The 23,623-nt window shown below is 39.9% G+C and overlaps 2 protein-coding genes across 6 annotated transcripts in view; both read right to left on the reverse strand.

Annotated features, from left to right (window-relative positions):
- CEP83 (centrosomal protein 83) overlaps window positions 1-13,919 on the reverse strand; it is a 40,695-nt gene extending 26,776 nt beyond the window's left edge. For 2 of the 4 annotated variants that reach the window (XM_054028152.1, XM_054028175.1), the window contains exons 1-3: window positions 7,465-7,552; window positions 2,041-2,310; window positions 1,302-1,452 (exon numbers count right to left, since the gene is read on the reverse strand). In XM_054028152.1, coding sequence (XP_053884127.1) covers window positions 1,302-1,452; window positions 2,041-2,192 — 303 coding nt within the window. In that variant the 5' untranslated portion in view covers window positions 2,193-2,310; window positions 7,465-7,552. Of the gene's footprint in view, window positions 1-1,301; window positions 1,453-2,040; window positions 2,311-7,222; window positions 7,307-7,464; window positions 7,553-13,861 lie in introns of those variants that run through there. The other 2 variants (XM_054028168.1, XM_054028160.1) reach the window with 2 other exon arrangements.
- Window positions 13,920-16,230: 2,311 nt separating this feature from the next.
- The window catches only part of TMCC3 (transmembrane and coiled-coil domain family 3), a 211,637-nt gene continuing 204,244 nt past the window's right edge, over window positions 16,231-23,623 (reverse strand). For both annotated transcript variants that reach the window (XM_054028195.1, XM_054028186.1), the window contains exon 4: window positions 16,231-23,390. In XM_054028195.1, coding sequence (XP_053884170.1) covers window positions 23,088-23,390 — 303 coding nt within the window. In that variant the 3' untranslated portion in view covers window positions 16,231-23,087. The remainder of the gene's footprint in view (window positions 23,391-23,623) is intronic.

Genomic DNA, 23,623 nt, shown 5'->3' on the forward strand with positions numbered 1-23,623 from the left:
TTTGAGTAGATTGAACAGGAACGGGATCACTACAAAGCCATCCCACTTCAGGAAGGCTGATACCACAGCCAAAAAATAAGTGAAGAACCTGAGGCAAATGTTGATCTGCAGAAGAGGGATCAGTACAGGAGATGAAGATTTGCTCAGAAAGAAGGCTAGAAAGTTATTTCACTGGCAGCTGAATAGCTAACATGAAACCCTGCAGTTGACTACCAAAATACCTTCAGATCAACACTGGTCACAAAATGGACTAGTCATTGGAAAGTCAACTCTAGTCTTTCCAAGCTGTGGAGAAATGATAAATAGTTACTGTAAATAGATTCCTGAAAATTTCATCAACATCTGAAGTAGAAAAGACTATCCTGATAGTCAATATGTGATTTGCATAATTTGAATTTTAGCTAACCCCACTGTACCAGGTACAATGTATGTGCTGAAGCAAGCACTATATTGCAGGTTGGAATAGTTAAAAGACAAATGATGAATAGTGGCATCTTCATAAGCTTCTTCCCAGAACCTGTTCAGACCTTGAGTCCCATAGGTGAAAAAGCCTTCTTTATGAGGCACCGATCTGACTAAAGAGGTTGGCAATAGGGAAAATATGTTCTCGGTCAACAAATTGCAGAAGTGGTCTCTTTGGCTGAAAACAAGCACTGCTGATATAAGTTCATAAAAATGACAGGTGGGAGAGGAAGAAAAGAGGCTGAAGGAAAATGGAAGCTTAATTTTCTCTCTTCAGTAGGTCTTCATTCACAGGATGAAAGACTTTTCTTTTTGTGTCACCATCTCACAGAGCAAGAGGACCTAATGCGTTGCATAAGCTGACTGAAATCCCAGTGGGGATAGCAGAATCCCAGCTGCACTATTGACACAGGGAAGAGATATGCTTCTCCCTAATTTTCTTCATTCTTCTTCATAACCAGTCTAACTAATTTTTGATCCCCAAAGAAGGAGAGAACCTGACATTAGTAATACTAGAACATAGTAAAGAAGGAGAGTGCCATCAGTGCACTTTTTCAAGAGACCGATAGAGACTACTATTCATGGAATGCATGATAACAGAGTTTAGATCTAAATGGTACCAGAAGTTTTAACTGTCATTTCATTTGTGCTCCTGCAGTAAAAAATTACAAGAGGAGTGCAACTCAGTCAAGATTTGTGATTTGAGGACATGGCTGTAATAGATCCAATTACAAGCAGAAAGAAAAACTAAGGCTAAAACACACAATACATTGATAAAGATAGATTACAGAAATGTTTCTACAGAAATTCATATTATGTTCTGGTAACCATTGTCTCACCTGCATCTTCAGTTCCTCTAGTTCCCTAGTTTTATCTAATAATTCCCCTCGGAGCTCAGCAAGAAGAAATTGAAATTTGTCATGGATGGTTTGCTTTTCAACTATCAACCGTTTGAGCTCATTTTGTGATTTCGTATATTCATCCTGTAACCTGCAAAATATACAGTATTTTTATTTATTACTAAGACTGCATTTACCCTCTAAAAACAGATCATTCTTATGCTGAAAAATCTGAAGTCACAGTAATAACAGAAGTACAGAAGCAAAAGTAAAAAGACATCAAATCTGACAAAATATCTACTAGGTATCATTTCCGCCCTTCCTCCAAAATACATGTGACATGGTTACTATTCTAAATTCTGTAAATATGAAGTAATTTCAAGATCCACTGACTATTTCAGAACCCTCACCTCACATATGTTGAGACCTTTAAATCGTTATTGTGTAAATAACAAAGTATTATTTTAGAAAACTAACAGTCAAATTTGTCCTTAAGCACAAATGAGTAGTAATGTACATTTCTATTGGACACTGAGTATTTTAACAATCAAAGCCCTTCCTCAATGGAGCAATTTACAGAACTCATGACTGAATCGGTAAACACTTGTACTGCTACTCCTACAAATTAAAGACAGACAGGTAACTAGCTAAAAAAACAAAAACCCTTCCTTCCAATATTTAATTTTAGCTTTTAACAGCTCAAACTAAATAAGGAAAACAGACATTTAAAGTACTGTACCTTGTATGTTCTGCCTTTAGAGTTTGATAATTTGTTTTATGATTTTCACACCGCATTCTCTCATCGATTAACATTTTTTGTATTTCTTCTTGTGAACCAACAAGATCACTATTTCCACTTATTGGAGGAAGTATGCTGGTGAAAGTATCCATCCTGGCTAAATATTATTGAGTTGACAACCAGGTAAATATGAATTCAGCCCAAATCTACCACCTTCAGAAGGATTCCTTCCACCTTTTCTCTTGATGGCATCCCAGGAGGCCAAATTACCTGTTACAAACACAAGTGCAACTAATTAGTAATAGCCATTCATGGTTCAAAAGGCTTCACGCACTATTTTATGCTTTCATATTACAAAACTTCATAACAGGGAGAAGGGGTGGTTGGATGGGGCGACAGGGGGCCGGGGGCAGTCAGGGGACAGGGAGCCGGGGTGTGTGGATGGGGTAGGGGCTGGGCCACAACCCCTCCCCTAACCGGCCATCCATACAATTTACTAAACCCGATGCGGCCCTCAGGCCAAAAATTTTGCCTGCCCCTGTTCTAATGGGTCTTGCTATTCATGCTCCATGGCTTGAGAAGCAAGGCACACAGCACCTAAAGCATTCACCTGCAGTGACACACTTCATAAGGAAGAACTGGATATTGAGAACAGGAAAGAGAACCATAGTTTACAAAACCGGTTTTTTAAATGTCAAAACAGTAAGTGGTACCTATTTAACAAAATAACCCTGTTTTAGATTACAGTGACATCTTGTGGTAGATTTTAAAACCTGCATAAAAGTCTGAAGCTGTCAGTTTTTAAGAACACTTTTACATTCTCCCATTAAAGTTATTGACTTGCATAAGTACACGCAGTTGCCATCCAAATGCTAAATTGCATATAACATGCACCTTTGACCATTTAATCAACACTGCTGATTAATCCATGGTCAGTAACTTCTAACATTCAATCTAATCACAGAATTATAGATTAGGGTTGCAAGAGACCTCAGGAGGTCATCTAGTCCAACCCCCTGTTCAAAGCAGGACCAACACCAACTACTAAATCATCCCAGCCAGTGCTTTGTCAAGCAGGGCCTTAAAAACCTCTAAGGATGGAGATTCTACCACCTCCCTAGGTAACTTATTCCAGTGCTTCACCACCCTCCTAGTGAAATACACCTCTACCCCGATATAATGCTGTCCTCGGGAGCCAAAAAATCTTACCGCATTATAGATGAAACTGCATTATATCGACCTTGCTTTGATCCACCGGAGTGCATAGCCCCCCCACCCCACCCCCGGAGCACTGCTTTACCGCGTTATATCCAAATTCGTGTTATATCAGGTCGCGTTATATCGGGGTAGAAGTGTAGTATTTCCTAATATCCAACCTAGACCTCCCCCACTGCAACTTGAGACCATTGCTCCTTGTTCTGTCATCTGCCACCACTGAGAACAGCCAAGCTCCATCCTTTTTGGAACCCCCTTCAGGTAGTTGAAGGCTGCTATTGAATCCTTCCCCTCCCCCCTTCTGCAGACTAAACAATCCCAGCTTCCTCAGCCTCTCCTCTTAAGTCATGTGCCCCAGCCCCCTGATCATTTTTGTTGCCCTCCGCAGGACTCTCTCCAATTTGTCCACATCCAAAATCACCATTTTAAAAGCAAAAAATATGCCAAATAGGTGTTTCTTTCCTTTGCCACTCCAACACGGTATTTCTTTCACCAAATCACATTAGTGCATGCTCCAGGACAGGCAATATTCACTCTTGGATAAGAGGAAAATATTTAATTGCCTTATTAGGGCTACAAACAGGAGCATTATACATTAGTAAGGCAAGCATCACTTCCAGCTAATGGAATAAGACACTTGCTTATAGCCATATATCATACATTAAATACACAACATGATTAGATAATACATACAGAGTTGGGGATTTTTTTTTTTTTAAAGAGAGTTCTAAAATTAGTTATATTTTCTCTCTCCCTCTGAGGACTGTACAGTTTAATTTATTATACCTAAGGTCATCTAACTTTAGAAAAAGAGGAATATGAAATATTTATATAGTTCAAATTAAAACTCAAACATTTCTAAACATAGTTTTTCCTGTAAAATATCTGGCATATAGTGTATATGATGGCATGTTGTGATTGACTAAAACAGCCATCCCAAATTCATGTCTGTAAAACCTTTTACTACATCATCCTGCGTATGTACACCCATAGGAATGAGTGTTGATTCTCCGGATCAAGGGGTGTGGGTGTGTCCCTTTAAAAAGCTAAATATCTAACTTTAAAATAATGTTAGAGAGGAGAATAAAATGTGAATAAGTTATCTGCTAAACTTCCAACCACCTTAATTCTGTCCCTCATTGTCCCACTCGCTTAAATAGAAAGTTAGAATGTGTCTGGTTTGTTTTTTAATATGGACTACAACCTTTGCTTCAAGTCCTGGCAAATTCAGAGATATCAGGCCTTTAAGTCACCATATCATCATTCATTAAAAAAAAAAATCTTATTTAAAAACATTGTTTTTTAAAAATGTATTGATAGAATGTTTGTTACTAACAGTTGTAAATGGTAACTACGGTAAGTCAACCTAAATTTAGAGAAAATTATGTAATCATACTAATTTAAATTTTGAAAACTCCAAAACATCGCTCTGATTTATATGACACAACCAAGTTATATAAGGGTGGTTTCAGTGTTCACTGGCAATTGTTTAGGATTACCTGCATAACTCATTCAAGGCTCTGTTTTCATTCCTATAGCCTGGTCTAACCTACAAAATATTACCATATTTGAACACTCTTATGATCAATGAAGTTAGATAACAAGGCTGAACATAATTTTTTGGCCAGTGCAGAACAGGACAAGTAGTATTCTGCCTTGTGTCAGCTAATTGTATCAGACATTAAAAAAAACAAAAAACAACCCTCTCCTTCAGTTATTACTGTAAGTGTAAAGTTTAATAATAGTTTCATATAATGTATAGAATAATCTGTTTGCATACTTATTTCAGTGTTCTAGAATGCAAAGCCAATACCACCTCCCTGTGATCACCTCTCATGATCTCTCAGGACACCCGTGTTACTATGAATTAATACTACCATCAGCCTAAAAGAATAAGACTCTCTGCTGCAGGAAACACAGCTCTTCTGGCAACATACACCTCTACCCCGATATAACGCAAACCGATATAACACGAATTCGGATATAACACAGTAAAGCAGCGCTCCAGGGGGCAGGGCTGCGCGCTCCGGCGGATCAAAGCAAGTTCGATATAACGCGGTTTCATCTATAATGTGGTAAGATTTTTTGGTTCCTGAGGACAGCGTTATATCGGGGTAGAGGTGTACTAATGACTGAGGAACTCACTATTCGGAGAAATTAGAACCACCATGAAAGTCACTGATTTGACCTACCCTTCCCATAAAAAACAAAACCAAACACACCCACCCACCAACAAGGAACAGCAAATGGAGAGATAAATAGAAGATTCTTTGGTATACTGTATTTACTTCTAAAATCTGTAACTGTCTTAGATGCTACAGTGAGGAATGCAGTAGAAATACCTACATAAATATTTTTATAACGGATGCTATGAAATATTTGAATATCCAACACCTATTATATTGAGAAGAGACAGACATAATGCTATGGAATTGTGGAATATTCAAATACTATTGTATTAACTTTATAAATGTAATATGTACCTGTATGGGCTTGTTAGTGTTTGTATTGTAGTGATGGGTATGATAAAGAATGCTTCATGCAAGAATTAAAGAGAATGGGGAGTAATTAATGCAAATCTCCAATACTGAAACAATCCAGGTAACAAGTCTTTTTGAAGTTTCACCCTCCTAGGGAAAAAGCACACGGACTGGTTTGACCTGGTTCAAAGACCATAGCAGAAAGCTTTTGACCTGATTGAGAAAGGACAGGGATACCATCCAAGAACTGACATAGGCATGAGACTGTGACCAACAGATACAGGCCCTGTGGGAGGATCTTAAATATTTTAAGCCTACCAGGGTCTCCATATGGAAGACAGAGGAACACCTAGTATGTCAGGAGTTCATATAAGCTGTTTATTGCTTTAAAATATGTTTTCTTTTAAAAGCTTTTGTTCTGAATAAATAGTACTTTGCTTTATGAAAGCTGGCTGGTTACTGGATAACTCTGTCATTGGCCTGAGAGAACAGAAATGCAGGTGTTAAATTGAAGTCAGACCTAATGAGGTGATCACAAAAAATAGCAGAGGTCTGCAACCTAAGGCCCTAATCTGCAGGAAGCAAATCATGGGATTTCACCCAGAGAAAGATGAATGCTGGAGGCCTGTGACCTAAGTGGGGTGTCTTGAGACCCCAAGGAGGTTGGACATGCACTTAACTCAGGAACTATGCCACAGATGAATACATTGTTGTAGGCAGTGTAGTTGTAGCCCTGTCCTCCCAGGATATTAGAGAGACAAGGTAGATATTACCTCACCCCTTCTGGAAAATATTCATAAAATCTCTTACATATATTGCGAGAGAGACACCACTCTCAATTCAGCAGTCACCACTTCTTTCCTAACAATGTGTGAAGTATGGCGCTCAGATAGTAATGGGCTATTTAAAGCCACCACAGAAGCAATAGATAATTATAATTGCGCTGATAAGGTGATATACGCTAGAGAACTTCCTAGTTTCGGTTACACTAGAAAAAGTAGTGTCCCTATTACAGCAACTGCAACCAACAACGTTGTGTTTATGCAACCTCTCGGACTCGTTACAGGAGCTAAACCATTTTCACAAACATGCATGAGATTTTTATGCCCCCCTCCGCCCCCAGGCTGATGAGCGGACTAACTCCACGCCCAGTGACCCGCGGGTCGCTCCCGACCACGCACACTCCTGCGGGCGGGACACAATTGACAGGATTTTCTCTCGGCGGTTGCCAAGTCATTGGTCATCGCCTCCACGCTCCCTCTGCGCGGATGCACAGGCCCAGGGGCTTTCCCCTCAGGCGAGCACAGCTGGCGTGAGCGCGGGTGCGGCTCGCGCCCTGAAACAAGCGGTGGAAGCAGGTGCCCGCGGCTGTCAGCTCCCGGGCTCCAGCAGCACAGCTGCAAGGGAAGGAGACGTCCCCCCATGTCCCGATGGGCAACGCACAGCACAGCCGGTTACTGAGCCCCTCGCCCCGCCACTGAGCTCACCCCGGGCAAGTCGCCGCCCGTTCAGGCCGGGAGCCCTGGGGCCAGGCCCTGTGCAGCGCCGGGCACGGGGGGGGAGCAGCAGCCAGACACGGGGCCGGACCGAGGAAAGAACGGCGAGCCTCGAACCAACCGCCGAGCCCTGTCCGCGGCAGAGACCGCTCCGCAGTGCGGGGCCGATCGACGGAGAGAGCGGGGTAACCAGGACACCGACACGCAGGGGCCCGAGTCCCCCCCCGACTCACCCGGAAACAGCTACCGGCAGCCGCCAAGAGGGTTTAAAAATGGCGCCTCGCCTCCCGCTGTAGCCGTCCGCCCCGCTCCCCTCCCCATAGCGCCTGGCTGTGACCCCGCTCGGGACCCGTCAGCCTCCCGGGATTTCCAATAAGGCTGACGCCGCGGAGCTTGGCGGGAACGCGGAAGTGCCGCCTCCGGGCCGGGAAGCGCTGAGCGAGGGGAAGCGAGGTTGCTCTGGAAACCGGCTCGCGACTGAGGCGCGCTGGGGTGCAGAGGAAGGCGGCCACTGGTCTGGTTTTATCCACGGTCAGCGTGGCTGGCTTGGCCCCTGCCCAGTACTGGAGCAAACCCGAACAGGATTTTGCCTTTTTGAAGAGTGCCCCACTCCGTCCCCACCAGGGTGCGGTCAAGCTCTTGAAAACGGTCCCCCCCGCCCTGCAGCGTTACTTCACATGCACCATGCAAGGTCATGGCAACAAGGCACTTCCAGCAGTACTGCAGTCCATACCAGTTAATTAGGGCATTAAATACAGTATACACGGCAAGGTAGATTTGCTCTTCTGGTTCTGCTTATATTGCAAAAGTGTTTGACAATGAAAGAAAAGAGGTGAAAGTGCTCAACTGAGTATGCCTGTGTTCATGGTTACGCATCTGCAGAACAACAAAACTTTATGTGCAAAATGCATTGTAGACAACACTGAAAAATAAGTTCAAGCTATTATACCAGATTTCAAACCCAGACTCCCTTTATTCCTAAAATATGTTTCGAGGGTAAGAGAAGGGAATAATAGAATATACAAAAATGGTTGTAATTAAAGTAAATTTACACAACTTAAAGCAGTTTCTGCCACTTGCAGTATCTAACTCTTTTAAATAATCTACTTCAGACAAGTAAGGAGATAGCATTGTTGAGTACAAAATATGATGTATAGCTAACTCCAGATCATAAAGGCAGGTGGATGTTACTAATGCCAGTACCCCATTACACAACTGTTTAACAAGAACAAATAAGTTCACAGTATTCTTAATAGTACCAATTCATTTATATTTGAATGGACTTATACTATTTTATGAATTAGTAAGAGCAGTCAAAACAGTTATCAGGTACTTTTGATGAAATCTGTAACCTATTTTGAAAGATTTATTTTGACTAAGAAGAGTCCTTAATCATCCCAGTCTAGTAATGCCCTTCCTTTCAATAGGGAATGAATAAAAAAAGGCTCCACTTTGTATATCACAAGGTATGATTCACTTATGCTCCTAGCCCCATTAAACAAACAAATCAACAACAACAAAGTTAAAAATCACCAGAATGTTTTTATAGGTCTGCATAAAAAAATTACAGTTACAATTAGTTCCCCTAGAGGTTGCTGTAATCCTAGATATGGAAAAGGCTAGTACGTGTGACAATTATTTCCCAAAGATCAAGAACAATAAGTCTAGGCAAAATGGTTGAATATTTGTTTCTCTTTAGATGAAATCATGTAAAAATGTATGATTTTATATAGAATTTTATAATCAGAAGGTTATGATAAATATCTTGACAATTTCAGTAGCAAAATGGTAACAACTGGAGCTTTTAGGAAGAAAAGCATTAAATCTGTAGCAATATTTTGTAATACTGCAATAACATGAATACAGATTGAGTTTTTTTCCAAAGTTAACAAAGATTTTGTTTTAAAAAGTTAAGATTTTTGTTTTGGATGCAAAGCACAGTAGGTTTTACAGGACTGTAAAGTGTAGTTCTCAGAAAATGACTGTTAAAAAAAGGCTGTTAAAAAAAAAAAGCTACCCAGACCCAACAGATCTAATTGTCTGAAGTCCTAAGCAAGGAGCAGAACTGCATGCCCATCTCCCCTAGAGCTGTTCTGAGCAGCATCTTTGTGAAAGGCAACACAAAGCCTGCTTTTTCCTCTTAAAAATTGCTGTAGTCACTTAAATTGGGGCTGTGCTAGGAGTCCTCTTGCAGGAGGCATCAAAGGCAGGGAGATGAAGCAGGAGACAAGGGGATAGAATTCAAGGGTTCTTGGAAAAGAAGGCCAGGGAAGGGAGAACATGCAGATTGGGACCAGCAAGAGACATAGGGAATAGCAGATGAGCACAGCAAGGGAAGAAAGGTGTTAAACAGGAGACAGGCCAATGGATGGGAATTTTAAAAAAACAGCTGGAAAGCTTTTAGGTTCCCAATATTTGAGATTCCTTATTTCTACTAGCAATGTAATCTTAAATTATTTCTTTAACGATGGGAATTTACTGGATTAGATGTTCAGAATTTTACAAAAAAAAGGAAAGTTTACCCAAGTGAAAAGAGGAATTTGATGGGAATGGAGTCTTATATAAGTGCAATTCAGGCTTTCCCTCCTCCTTCCCCCAATTCCATTCTTTTCATGGGATAGATAATATGTAGTCATGGCGAAGAAATGCTGTAATGAATCCAAAGGCTCACTTCAGACTTGTTTGCTGTCCCTATGGAGCAAGGGTGAAAGTAGCTGCTATGTGGAACAAACATGAGTTTTGGTAATCCAGAAGTGTCTCTTTAGATAGGACTATTGCTGTAGTAGCAGGTATGAATCTGTGGTTAATCTATGTTTAGTATGTGTCACTGTGACCCAAGGACCTCCTGATGCCAATGGGGAGAGGGTATAGGGGTACATAAGGGTCACAGGGCTCTCCAGCATCTGGTATTTATATTCTAGTTCACCAAAAAATGCCATATAAGGTTTCTACAGAAAGCTTGTGTCACACTGGTCATCATAATGTTTGCAAAATGTATAAGCAGATAATATGTAAGGAATATATATATTAAAAATTATGTTCTTAAGGTCTTGTAGTTAAAGGACCAGAGAGACTGTGTGCATTGAGACAGACTTCTCCAGACAGGAGGTAGGAAACACTTATCTCCTTAGCTGACCATTGTATATTATGGGTCTTACAATAAAAGTCCATTAGCATACTGAGTCAAATACTAATGAAGAGCTTGTGGAAACTTCAAAAGAAAATAAACAGGAAGAGGTAAACAGTAGGAGCATGGGGGAAGACCCCCGTTTGAGAGGTAAAGATATTTTGAGGTGTTTAAGGTGGTCTGGTGTATTGGGGGGGTGCAGAGAGATGCCCTGGGATCCTTCAGCTGGGGAAGGCAACCTTCCAGCAGGCTTAGCCTCATGAAAGGAGGATCTCAGCCATCTTGGTTGAAAAATGCTGTGAGGACTTCATTACACAAGAGCAGGGCCGGCTCTAGGCACCAGCCCTCCAAGCATGTGCTTGGGGCGGCACTTTCCAAGGGGCGGCACTAGGCTCCTTTTTTTTTTTTTTTTTTTTGCGCTTGGGGCGCAAAAAGCCGGGAGCCGGCCCTGAGAGGAGGTGAGCTGCGGCCGTGGGGGGGGCACAGGGATGGCCGCAGGAAGTAACTGGGGGGTGGGGCAGCTCACCTCTGCCTCCTCTCCCCGAGCGCACCGCCACTCCTCTTTTCCCAGGCAAGCCTGGGAGGGAGGGGTAGGAAGGGAAATGCAGCACGCCCAAGGGAGGAGGTGGGGCCGGGGATTTGGGGAAGGGGTTGGAATGGGGCGGGGAAGGGATGGAGTTGGGGTGGGGCCGGGGGGGCCACAGGAAAAATTTTTTGCTTGGGGCGGCAAAAAACTTGGAGCCGGCCCTGTACAAGAGGGCATTTGTTAGCTGAGTTTAGGCTCTAGAATATGTGGTGTGACTTTGTTTTATGTGTAACCCTTTGTTTCCAATATTTCTGTTCATCATATTAATTGCTTTCTTTGTTAAATAAACTTATACAGTAGAACCTCAGAATTACGGACATCTCGGGAATGGAGGTTGTTCATTACTATGAACAAGCCGTTATAGGTTGCTCCTCAGGGCGGACTGCTCGGAGCAGGGGCTCAGCTCTGCAGTGGCTGCCCGGTGAGTGCGGATGGGCACAGACCGCTGGTTCTAGCCCTCTGGTTGCAAGGGTGATGAATGAGGCACCCTAGGGCACCACAATATCAGTGGGTGCGTGGTGCAGGCTGTGGCCCTTTAAAACTGAGCTGCTCCTCCAGATCCCAGCATGCAGGCAGGAGCTTGGGCTCCGGCAGCTTACACTCCAGGCCAGGTTTCAGTAGCAGCTCAGGAAGTTTCTTTCCCAGGCTCTGAACTTGCAAGCTTGTCCCCGCTCCCAGTCAGGAGGGAGAAGGGAAAACAGCATTCACCACCTCCTACCTGTAATTGGCTGCCCCTTGCCATGGTGAGTAGGGAAGGGGGTGGGGACTGGAAGCCCAGAGGTGCCTACCTTTAAGATGCAATACAGGCACAGTACAGTATTTGCTGGTTTGTTTTTTTGGTCTCTGCTGCTGCCTAATAGCCTACTTCCGGTTCCCCATCGTGTCTGATTGACCAGTCAGTCCGTAACTCTGGTGTTCATATCTTTGAGGTTCCACTGTACTTGCTTTCTCTATAAATGAATCTAAGTGCTGTGAGTTAAGCAGTGCTGTGTTCTTAGGTGATCTGGTAGGCTACAGTGTACTTAGGAGCAGGGGGTCTGGTAATTTTCTGAGTGTCAGTGGCTAAGAGGCTGGACACTCTAGAGGTACGCTTTGAGTCCTTGGGGGTTTTATATCTATTGCTTACTCACAGAGCGACAGCAGAGCCTGCAGGGGCTGAGAGGGGAGTACCTGTTCTGCCTGTGGCCAGGGTTGTCAGGGAGCTGACCCCTGGCAGACACAGTTAAGGCTCTCTCACGCTAAGGGCAGATGATAGTGAGATGCCTCCCTGGGGACTTTCACAGTCACCTTGGCCTAAATGCAGTCTAGCAAGAGAGATGCCGCATGGGAAATTAATAAGTGTGGTGATCAAAGGCTCTATCCTGCTCCTGCATCAGCTGGGCCTGGAAGTATTAGGCAGGCAACAATCTTAGATAGGTCTACACCAAAAGCACAGGTTGTGATTATAGTTCACGTAAACGTACCTGAGCTAATTTTCATCTAGCGAGCTCAGGTACCTGAGCAGTGAAGCTGCTGTAGCCTACATTTCAGTGCAGACCAGTCCACTGAGTAATTATCCCAGGTTCTGGGCAGATTTGTACAGCCTGAGCAGAAACGCACACTTCCACAACTTCATTGCTCTAGATTAAAGCTAGCTCGGGTATGGTAACTTGTGCTGCAGTCACACCCTGTAATTGCAGTATAAACATACTCTGAGTCCCAGACAGACAGGACAAAGCCCCATACCTTCTAACACAAGCCCCAGAGATGACTGGCTCCAATGGTTGCATTATTTAGGCTGAGGAAGAGGGAAAATTAAATAGAGTGGATACTGTATGTGGTGCTCCTAAGAAAAACATTTATAGTCAGAAGACAAAACGTCACTGGAATGCTTTATTCCTGGGATAAAAACATGACCCCAATGATGTCAAGGAAGTTTTGCCATTAACTTCAACAAAGCCAGGATTTCATCTCTGGTATAGTCTAAAAAACTATGGGAGTCAATAGATATAAAGACTGAGACCAATCAACAGGATATTATGCTGTGTAGTTGCAGCCATGTCAGTCCCATTTAAGTGTCTTGTTATATTACAGCAGACTGCTGACTGACTACACAGTCCCATGTTCTCCATTCCATTTGATTTGGATGTAAGCAGTCATTGATTCTTTAACATATGGCTTTTATAGTAGTGAAAAAAAATTACAAAGAGGGTTCACAGCTGTTAGGGAAAGTAGGTGTTTTCTAACATAAATACCAACGTATTCATAGATTCCAAGGCCAGAAGGGATCACTGTGTTCATCTAGTCTGACCTCCTGTATAACACGGGCCATAGAACTTTCCCAAATTAATTCCTACAGCAGGTCTTGTAGAAAAACAACCAACCTTGATTTATCAGTGATGGAAAATCCCCCAGGATTTGGTAAATTGTCCCAATGGTTAATTACTTGTTAAAAATAATTTTAAAAAAATAATCACACTTTATTTCCAGTCTGAATTTGTCTAGCTTCAACTTCCAGCCATTGGATCATGTTATACCTTTCTCTGCTAGACTGAAGAGCCCATTATTAACTATTTGTTTTCCATGTAAGTACTTATAGATTGTAATCAAGTCACCTCTTAACCTTCTCTTTGTTAAGCTAAATAGATTGAACCATTTAAGTTTATCACTATAAGGCATGTTTTCTAATCCTTTAATCATTCTCCTGGCTCTTCTCTGAACCCTCTCCAATTTTTCAACATTTTTAAATTTAAAAAATGTTTGCAAGATGATCACAAAATTGTAAATTAAAAAAAATAAAATTGTATTCAAAAGGCAAACACTGAGGTTGCTTACAGACTGTGTCCTGGTGGGCTAAAATTAGATAATATTTTTGTGTTGCATTTATATATTACAGACTTCAGGCCTGATTTTACTTTCATTTACATCAGATAGATACCTGTACAGCTCCATTGACTTTAGTGGAGTTACTCCAGATTTACACAAGTGTAAGGGAGAACAGAATCCGAATCTTCACCAGAAGAGTAGATTGTGGATTAAACAAATGCAGCCACAGTCATAAAAGTCCCATCCAAAGTTTCCCTGTTTTGAGATGGAGATAAAATATTAGATAATAAAGCCAGAAAATTCCTGAGAATTTTCCTTTACCAACTGAGCACCAGTTAACTTTCGAACTTGTACTGGAAACAGAGAATTCAGCCCCTCTGCCCAAGCTCTGTCTGAAGCTGGCAGTTCATGTCGTGAAAGGTGGATTGCTGTCAACTGGGGGACTCAGCTGTCACCCAGCAGAGACACAAAACGAATGAATGTTCAGCTAAATCAACAGTCTGAATATAAGTGAAACACTATGTCAAGTAAGAATTCAGGAGGATGCAGTGCAGAGTTCCTCATATCATCTTTTCATTTATTTCAGTCCTGATCTGGATTGTCACTGTAGGGAGAACTTTAGCACTTTCAATTATTGTACTTTTTCACTAAAAGGCAAGAATTGCAATTGTGTACATCCAACTTTACCATTTGCTTTGAACTGAGTAATAAAGTAAACACATGCAAAGTAATGAACTTATTTAAGATAGAACATGTTAATACAAAAGCTAAATACAATTTCCTATAACATTTAAATGCAGTCTGTCTTGGAAAGTCTGGGATGAAAAAATAATACAAGAATTTAAAAAAAAAAAAAAAAAAAAAAAAAAAAGGGCATATCTGTGAAACTGAAGAATGATGCCCAGGAGCAACAAGTCAACCTGGAGACTGTAGAAAGAAAGAAGTTCACTCTGCAGAACTAAGAGAGGAGCTGTAGGGGGAGTATATAAAGCCTGGAGGCAGAGTTTGGCCATATGCCTCTCTACTGCATCAACACAAACTACTTGTCTTCACTTTGAAGGCCTTCCACATCCTATTCCCCACCCTACCTATCACCTCCTATACAATATAAAGAAACCGACTTCTGTCATTGTTCCACAAATGCCCATTTTGATTGGCCATTTAAATACTTTTCCAACATATAACCTTGTTATGTGTGAGTGGAGTTCTCTAAATATCTGGAAAACTACGTTGTTGTCCTTCAAATACCCCCTTAAGACATTTCTCTGCTATGATGCCTACCAAAACTTGACAATTGTTTGCTGCAGTCACTGGTTATCATGCTGACCAGCATCATCTCATTATTTCCTCATATATACTCTTGTCTGTTTCTTGTATCAAACTGTTGTCTTGGACTGTAAACTCTTTCATGGCAAGGACCTTCATCCTTGTACAGGATGGCATTGTACAGTGCCTAGCACAACTGGGCCCTGGCCTCTTTGTGCTACCGCGACACAAATAATCAATGTTTTGTACCACCCCAGTGCTGACGCCTCTTTCATTTTCAACAAGTTGAATTTGGTGCTATATGTGTACAAGCATATACAACCCTTTGTGAGGTCTGAGTCAGATGGTTAGTAATGTAGAGCATTTTTTTCTCTGGGCCACCAACATGCATCCAGCCAACATTAGCAAGAACCAAAAATAATTACAGTCTGAGGACAACCTACAGTTTGTGAAATGAGTTAGCCTTGATCTCTTTACTAAAGATTAAAGCACCTAGCATTCATATCAAAACCTAGCACTAAAACTGGCATTACTTGGAAGGGGAAGCAATTGACTGGACATAAAAACAATTTTATCCCATTTCCTCAACAGGAGGTGTGATGCACAGCCACAGAGCAAAATGGCCTGCTGGTACTGCTTATGTCTGTGCTGTATGTTGTCTGGGTATACATGACCTGAGTCCCAAAGGCTGTCAGTCTAACACCTTTCGTGAGCACTTGTTTTTTTAATTAAGAATTGTTATACTTAGTATGAACATTCTAAGAATAGATTCTCAACAGTAGTAATATTTGGTGATGTGCCTAAACCTGTTTTCTGACACTAGAATAAATAAACAAACAAACAAACAAACGTCAAGCTTCTATTTCAATTGTCCAAAGAAAAAGTCCCAAATGACTCCAAACACTTGATAAAATTAAACCATTTCACCATATATCATGTTCAGACTGAATTTGGAAAAAAAAGTCTAGCGATGGTTCCTCCTCTGACCTTTACACCACTGCCAAGCCATAGCTGTAAATAAAATCCAAGATCTGAATTTTTGACACCCACAGGGTATAGCACTCAAAATCAAAATCTGAATAGTTTTCATCTTTATTTTGAAACTAGAGAATGCTCTCCATTAAGAAATGTAGATATGGACAGAGAAAGCATTATAGGGAGGTGGATTTGACCAATCAGATGATAATTGTAAGAAAATTAACTTTTAACAGCAAATTAAATTTAAAATACTTTTATTTAAAAAAAAATGTTAATGGCACCTTTGAGCAGTCATGACACACCAAGAAATACACAAATACACTACATACATTAATACATGTATTTTTACACCGTGCTGCACAAAATGAAAGTGGTACGAGATACAAAGGTTATATGCTGACACAAATATTTTCAGTCAAAAATAAACAGCTTTCAGTACACTTCAGTACTGCCTAGTCAGCATTACCTTACAAAAAAAGGAAGGGAGATAGATTCATGGAAAGAAAGAGCTTTCTACCAACAGTACAACTTAATACACCACACATATGCAATAAAATCAAATTTACAAGACAATTCAATCAAGTCCCCATGCAATCTGTATGTACATTGTCTTCTAATTTTCTTAGAAAACAGATGACAGGATTTTACTGGCCTCAAAACTGGATTTTATAGTGCTTTTTGTTCTTCAAGGGTGATTAAGCAATTCAGTAAATTGCAATATTTTCTTTTTCCCTTACATTATTTTAATATAAAATTTTCATTTTTTAAACTGAACTCTGCTTCACTACCAGATTAAGCTCATTCTGTTGGCATTCAAATTTCATTTAAAAACCTGTCTGTCTACAGTACTGTATTTCAAGTTTTGCTACGAATATATATTTGTTTATCTGGAAGAAGTTATAAAACTGCCTTATTAAAAAAAAAATCAATATAAAATCTAGGCGCCTAAGTCTCAGAGCATGTTACTTCTGAAAATAGGACTTGGTGTAAAATTTTTCAAAAGCACCTAAGTGATTCCGGATCCTCTTTGTATTTTGAGCTTGTTTAGCTAATTTTTGTAAATCATAGATTATAAAGCCAGAAGGAACATTGCAATCATCTAGTCTGACATCCTGTATAACACAGGCCATAGGACTTCCCTGCATTTATTCCTGTTTGAACTACAGCATATTTTTTAGAAAAACATCTAATCTTGATTTAAAACTTTTGAGTGATGGACAGTCTACCCCACCGCATGGTAAATTGTTCCAAGGATTAATTACCCTCACTGTTAAAAATTTGCACCTTATTTCTAGTTTGAGTTTGTCTAGCTTCAGCTTCCAGCCATTGATTCATGTTATATCTTTGTTTGCTAGATTGAAGAGACCTCTATTATCAAATCTCTGTTCTCAATGTAGGTACTTATGCAAAGATGCTGAAAGGTATTTAGGCTCCTAACTTTCACTGAAATCAATGGGAACTTAGGAAACTCCAACTAGTACAAAATGCTACAGTGTGTCTCTCCTCAGCAACACAGACTACTATAAGCATATCACATCTGTCCTCTGCTCCCTACACAGGCTTCCCATAGAATTTCAAATCAAGTTAAAGGTCTCAGTCCTTATCTTCGAAGCATTCCATAGCCTGGGCTCAGAATACCTAAAAGACCAAAAGTTCTGGGACGAAGACCACGGTCAACAACTTCACTCCTCTGGCACAATGCAACTCTCAACAATAAGAGTAAAGCTTGTCTATGCAGGAGACACAACCTTCTCCAGGGATGGTATGAGACTGGAATAAACTCCCAGGAACTAACAACTACTACAACCCTTGTCACTTTCCACTCAAAGTGCAAGGCACATTTCTTTGATCTTTTCTTCTCAAACATGAACACATAGCAACAGCTATATTTAACAAACAAACAAAACAAAAACCCACCCTACCAAAACAAGACACTCAACTCCACATGCTTCTCCCTCTGGGGAAGAGGATGAGAACACAAACAATATGTGACCGATGTGTAGTCATGTTGCTTAATGCACTACTGGAAGGTGCTCAGATACTATGGTGATGTGCATGGTATAAAAACCTATATAGAACAGAATACTAGCCTAAATACATTAAGCATCTGGATCTTATAGACTGACCAAGTCACCCCCTAACTTTATCTTTGATAAACTAAACAGATTGAGCTCCTTGAATCTTTCACTGTGAGGCATGTTTTCCAACCCTTTAATCATTCTCAATGTTCTTTCTGTGACCTCTCCAATTTATCAACGTCCTTCCTGAAATGTTGACACCAGAACTGGACATGGTACTCCAGTAGCGGTTCCACTTCTTAATGTCAGGCATTTTAATACTAAACAAGCAGTGGCCAGATTCAATAGCTCTCTATGAAAAGCCAGAACTAGTATAACTGGAGCTTAATAAGAAACACCACTGGGTTACATGAAGGACTGAACTTATAGTATATAAGGCAGGAAGAAATTGAATAGGATAGTATCCAGTCAGAGTAATATCAGTGACTTTGGACAACAGTGGAACTAAATGTATGTGGGCATCTTTCACTAGGTTTGTGTGGGAAGCCCTAAAGCAGGGGTAGGCAACCTATGGCATGCGTGCCGAAGGCAGCACACAAGCTGATTTTCAGTGGCACTCACACTGCCCTGGTCCTGGCTACCGGTCCAAGGGGCTCTGCATTTTAATTTAATTTAATTTTAAATGAAGCTTCTTAAACATTTTAAAAACCTTATTTACTTTACATACAACAATAGTTTAGTTATACATTATAGACATATAGAAAGAGACCTTCTAAATATGTTAAAATGTATTACCGGCACGCGAAACCTTAAATTAGAGTGAATAAATGAAGACTCGGCACACCGCTTCTGAAAGGTTGCCGACCCCCTGCCCTAAAGAAACCCCTTGATTTGGATCAGTGGGCTGAAATTAGAAAGGTAGCTAACAGTGAAGGTAACGGTCATGGGAAATTAACTCTCCAGGAATCAACAGGTATGGATTCTATCATCAAACTCTTTGGGGCTTTCAAAGATGTGTTTATCTCTCAAGCAGTTAGAATGTTAACCATAATGATTAGTGTTACTAGACACAGTTCCAACCAATTATGACTAACTTACTAAGGATCTTGAGACTGAAGCTACACTTGGCAATGAAATTAAATGGTTCTTTGATTGCCAGCCAGAATCAGCCAGAGAAAAGAATTCAACATATTTTGGGAGAGGGATTTTCAAAGAGTTTGGCATACATTTAAAGGGATTGAGTGCCATGAGCATATTAAAAGCTACCTTCCACTTCCTTAACACAAGTTAGACACCCTGGCTTACCACAGATAAGGGTACATAAGGAGAAAAAAAATACAAAATGTTGGAAGAGTTGGGAAAGTGAAGATTGGGGTCAGCAAGTAATACAGGACATATGCAAATTACTGAAGCAAAAATGAGGGAAAATATGGTATGTTGAAGCATTTTTAATTAGTTTTTGAAATTTATATTAAAATAGAACATGAGGGAAAGATTACCAAAGGACCAGGACAGCCGCAGGGAAAGAGAAGGGAAGAAGATGGGGAGACTTGACAGAAGACGTGCGATCCATAAAGAATCTGAGCATTTCTCATGGAGAAAGATCTTGAAATTGCTATTGGTTGGGACAGCCTATGAACATTGGTATGGTTTTAGATAGAGCTCAGAAGGGAACCTATAAAGATGAAAGTGCGTGATTGACAGAACGGTTAGGTCTGTATTAACTTGCACTGAGAAGCATTTTCTTTTTTCTTACTTTAGAGAGGTCTTGTGATTTTTAAATGTGTTTTATTTCCAATACAAAGCCAATATGGAAATGCACTGCATCGGTTATGTAAGACCTCACTATTTCTGATTTGGAGTCAGTCAGATTGATCAGCCAACGGTAAAACAGTTCCTTTGAGCATTACATTCTCATTTTACATGGAGATCACTTGTTGGTAGTTACCATATTCTACCCAAGTACAGATGTCTTTGTATTCCCAAAGCATGGCTGTAACAGATTTTTCTGCTTATGAGAGAGACTGGCTGATCTTACATAGTTAAAGAGGCTTAATTTGTTATGTCCTGATCCTGGAAATTGTCAGAGACAGATCAGACAGAATGGGTCACAAATTCAAGGTTTCTACACTGGAATCAGCAAAGTTAAATTAATAAAGGTATCTAAATTATGCTAAACTAAACAATTGTTTTCCTGAGTTCAGAAAAGCTACTGACAAGTAGCATCCATATTACATATATGTAGACATTTGTAAGCCATTTAACGAAAGTACTATATCAATGCTTGATTTTTCTATTGTCCAGCCTGGAATGCAGGTATATAAATTGAATATCAAAATGATTAAATGGAGGATACAAAAAGGATGGCAATGGATTACAATGTAGAGAAGTCACTAGCATATTATGTCAAGAGTCAGTACTGGGGCTCTTCCTTTTAGGTCCGTCCCCTCCAAACTCACCTTTAGACGCAAAGTTATAAATTGGTAAGAAAAATTTAAATACATTAGGGGAATGGTTTATAAAATGGCTGATGGATTTTAATGCAAGTCATAAAGGATTCTGAATCTAAAATATAATTGCTGGCTAAAGAACTGGGAAGTACCGACAACAAAAGAACTTAATATTCATGTTAGCTGCAATGAAGATGGGAATTTACTGTTTAACGCAGTAAAGGCCAAAAGGTTCCCAAGCTGCATCAAAAGGGTATATAAACAAAACAAGGGAAATCCTCTGTTAGGATGTACAAATTCTGGAGTAAATCCAGAAAGGAGCAGCTACGTTTTTTCAAAGTTATGGAGGAGACTTCACTATGAAGATCTGTTTAATCTCTTCAACTGATACAGTTTGTAATCTCCTCAGCCTATCAACTGGATAGATGAGGTAGCTATGAGTGGGTGGACTGGTTAGGGGATGAAATTTTAATGCAATGTATCCATACAATACCTAAATGGGGATGATAAAAGAATTGGGAATAAGGATCTCATTGAACTAAACAGCAACAGGAACGCACAAAGACCTGCCTGCAAATTGCAAAAGGTAAAGTTTAGGTTTAACACTGATTATTCCCCCCCTCAGAAGGGTCATCAGTGTTTGGAATTCTTTGCTTTCAGAAATCAAGGAAAAGAGGACTAATTACTTGGATACCAATAGTGACTTTGAGAATAAATGGATTTGGATGAATATATGGCAATTCTTGCTCACATATACAGTGTTAAACTGACTGTTAAGTTTGAGGTATGGAAGGTCATGCCACTATCAGCAAGTTTTTGTTTTAATTTCCTCCACCTTCCTCTGGAAGATTGAACAGGATCCAGATAGATAAAGTGGGTGTATTCTATTGATTAATTTCCTGTGCCTGCAGCAAGTCAAGTATCACAATCCTTCTGGATTCAATTCCTTTCTATATTCAAAAACATTGCACATATCAGAATTTCTTTAATGATTTTTTTTTAAATTTAGTTTTCTAAAGTCTCAGTTATATCATTATTTACATCATTAGCCATGCTCTTTGTTCAGCCCCTGAAGCCACAGCAAGCTATTAGATTAATTATAAATCATGTTATGGTGAAGAAAGGACAAAGTGCTTTTTCCTTTTTTCCATATAAGAATTTCTAAAGACTTCCATACAAATTATTGCACTTAATTAAAATTCAGGCATAATTACCCCTGCGACCAAAGTAACAATAATGCTGTCATGACAACATATCTTAAAAGCAAACAGCACTAAATATTAAATTAAATAACAAGACATTTGTCATTTTTCTGGATACATACAAGTGGAGAAGAATCCTGATATTTTATTTCATATATTATTTTACATCATAATGGTTACCCAGGCAACAAAGGATTTCAAGAAAAATATTTTGTAGTTTCTAGATCAGGCAAAATAAATTATATTTAAAAAAACCTACCTGTTTCATAGTGATGTTATTGTCTGATGTCTAAAACACTGTTCTCAGGAATTTCTCACAAAAGACATTGCACATTAGTTCTAATATATAAACTTTCATTCTTTCCCAATCCTCCTGACCTGGTGGTTCCTGCACATCCCCTGTGGAACCCTGAAGCAAAAAAAACTTACAGCATCCAACTTCCTTCAGAATTACTAACTCCTATTTCAACTTGGGGCCTAGTGTTATCCATTTCATGTTAATTGGAAAGCTTATCAACTGACTGTTAAAAATTTAAACAATTGTTTATGTGCTCTCCCTTTGCAATCTGCAAAGCTTGAAATATGACAAGAAGAGGTACTGAAGTCAACATAGTGGCATCCGCACTGGTTACTAGTTTCTTTATTCTTCTAAGATGTCCTTGTGATCTTATAATTCATTCACTGCATCATATTTGGAGGCATGTTATTACATTTATATATTTCCTACACATGATAAAGAATAGCTCAAGGATACAATATTTACTAATGTGTATCACAAGAGACTCTAGTCATATCAAATTGTTGGGAAAGTATAACATTTACAGAATCTGTCTGAGTATGGGCCTACTGGCAGAAGCATCAGGAAATGGTGCTGGATTGTGATTAAGCACCTTCCCAGTTTCTAATTCACAGTTGTTAAATCATCTAGCATTAGGAAATACTATAAGTATGGCTGGTATTTCCTAATATTGTAAAATATAGCTAGCCATTCTATCCTGGTTCATATGGGAAGCTAGACAACTGAATTAATCCAATAGGAATGGGGCAAGTACACACTTATTATAATGCACTCTCACCATCACTCCTCCTCACTTTAGTTAATGACACAATACACTTCAGGTTTCTTACATCACCAGTAGCATGACCTCTTGTAGATGTGCTGGTTTGTAAAGTGGAAAGCTGGTAAGATTAAGGCAAAAGATTTACAGGAGTGAGCAGTTTGTAATAGATTTAGCCAATTACATACAGTATAATTGAATAGGCAAATAACTGCCACGGAGTATAAATTGAAGTATTTACACCTTAGCATTCAAGTGTTTTTATAGCCTTCATCCAGTCTGCATGTTTAAATTGCAAAATTAAAAATTTTGGTAGTTTGTACACACACATTTCTTTAAAAAAATAAAAGATCCGGACTAGTGGATTCATCTTGGTATGATCATCCTTTCTATGGCACAGATAATGTGATCCCAATTTTTACAAAATATTGCAAGTAGAGTCACTGCAAAAAAAGTGCAGATGATATGGAAACGGCTCTTCATCATAGGAGCTATAAACTTTGCAATGGTAGAAACGCACACTAAGATGACGGTCATGAAGGCCAAGATTACATTTATACATTTCCCTAGGAGTACTCTGGCATTCACAGTTTCTGACTGCAGTGCTTGCTGTTCTTGCTGATGGAACTCCAGCTTAAAAACCCTAGTCTGGCAAGATTCCAAGGCTTCCTGTAGACAAAAAGGAAAATAAGAGTCAGCTACATTTCTACACAAAGCCGTTTCTCATTCAGCATAAATTTATAAACTATTTAAACAAATACGTTGTGCAGACAATCAACTGTTGACAAAAAATATAAAAGTATAATCAAACTTGACAACGCTATCATAAGTGTAACATTTACATTTTTTCCTGGTTGAGAACAATAGTGTTCATGGTGTCTCATATTTTCTGAATGTATAGG

This window comes from Malaclemys terrapin, chromosome 1 (assembly GCF_027887155.1).
Source record: "Malaclemys terrapin pileata isolate rMalTer1 chromosome 1, rMalTer1.hap1, whole genome shotgun sequence".
Lineage (NCBI taxonomy): Eukaryota > Metazoa > Chordata > Testudines > Emydidae > Malaclemys > Malaclemys terrapin.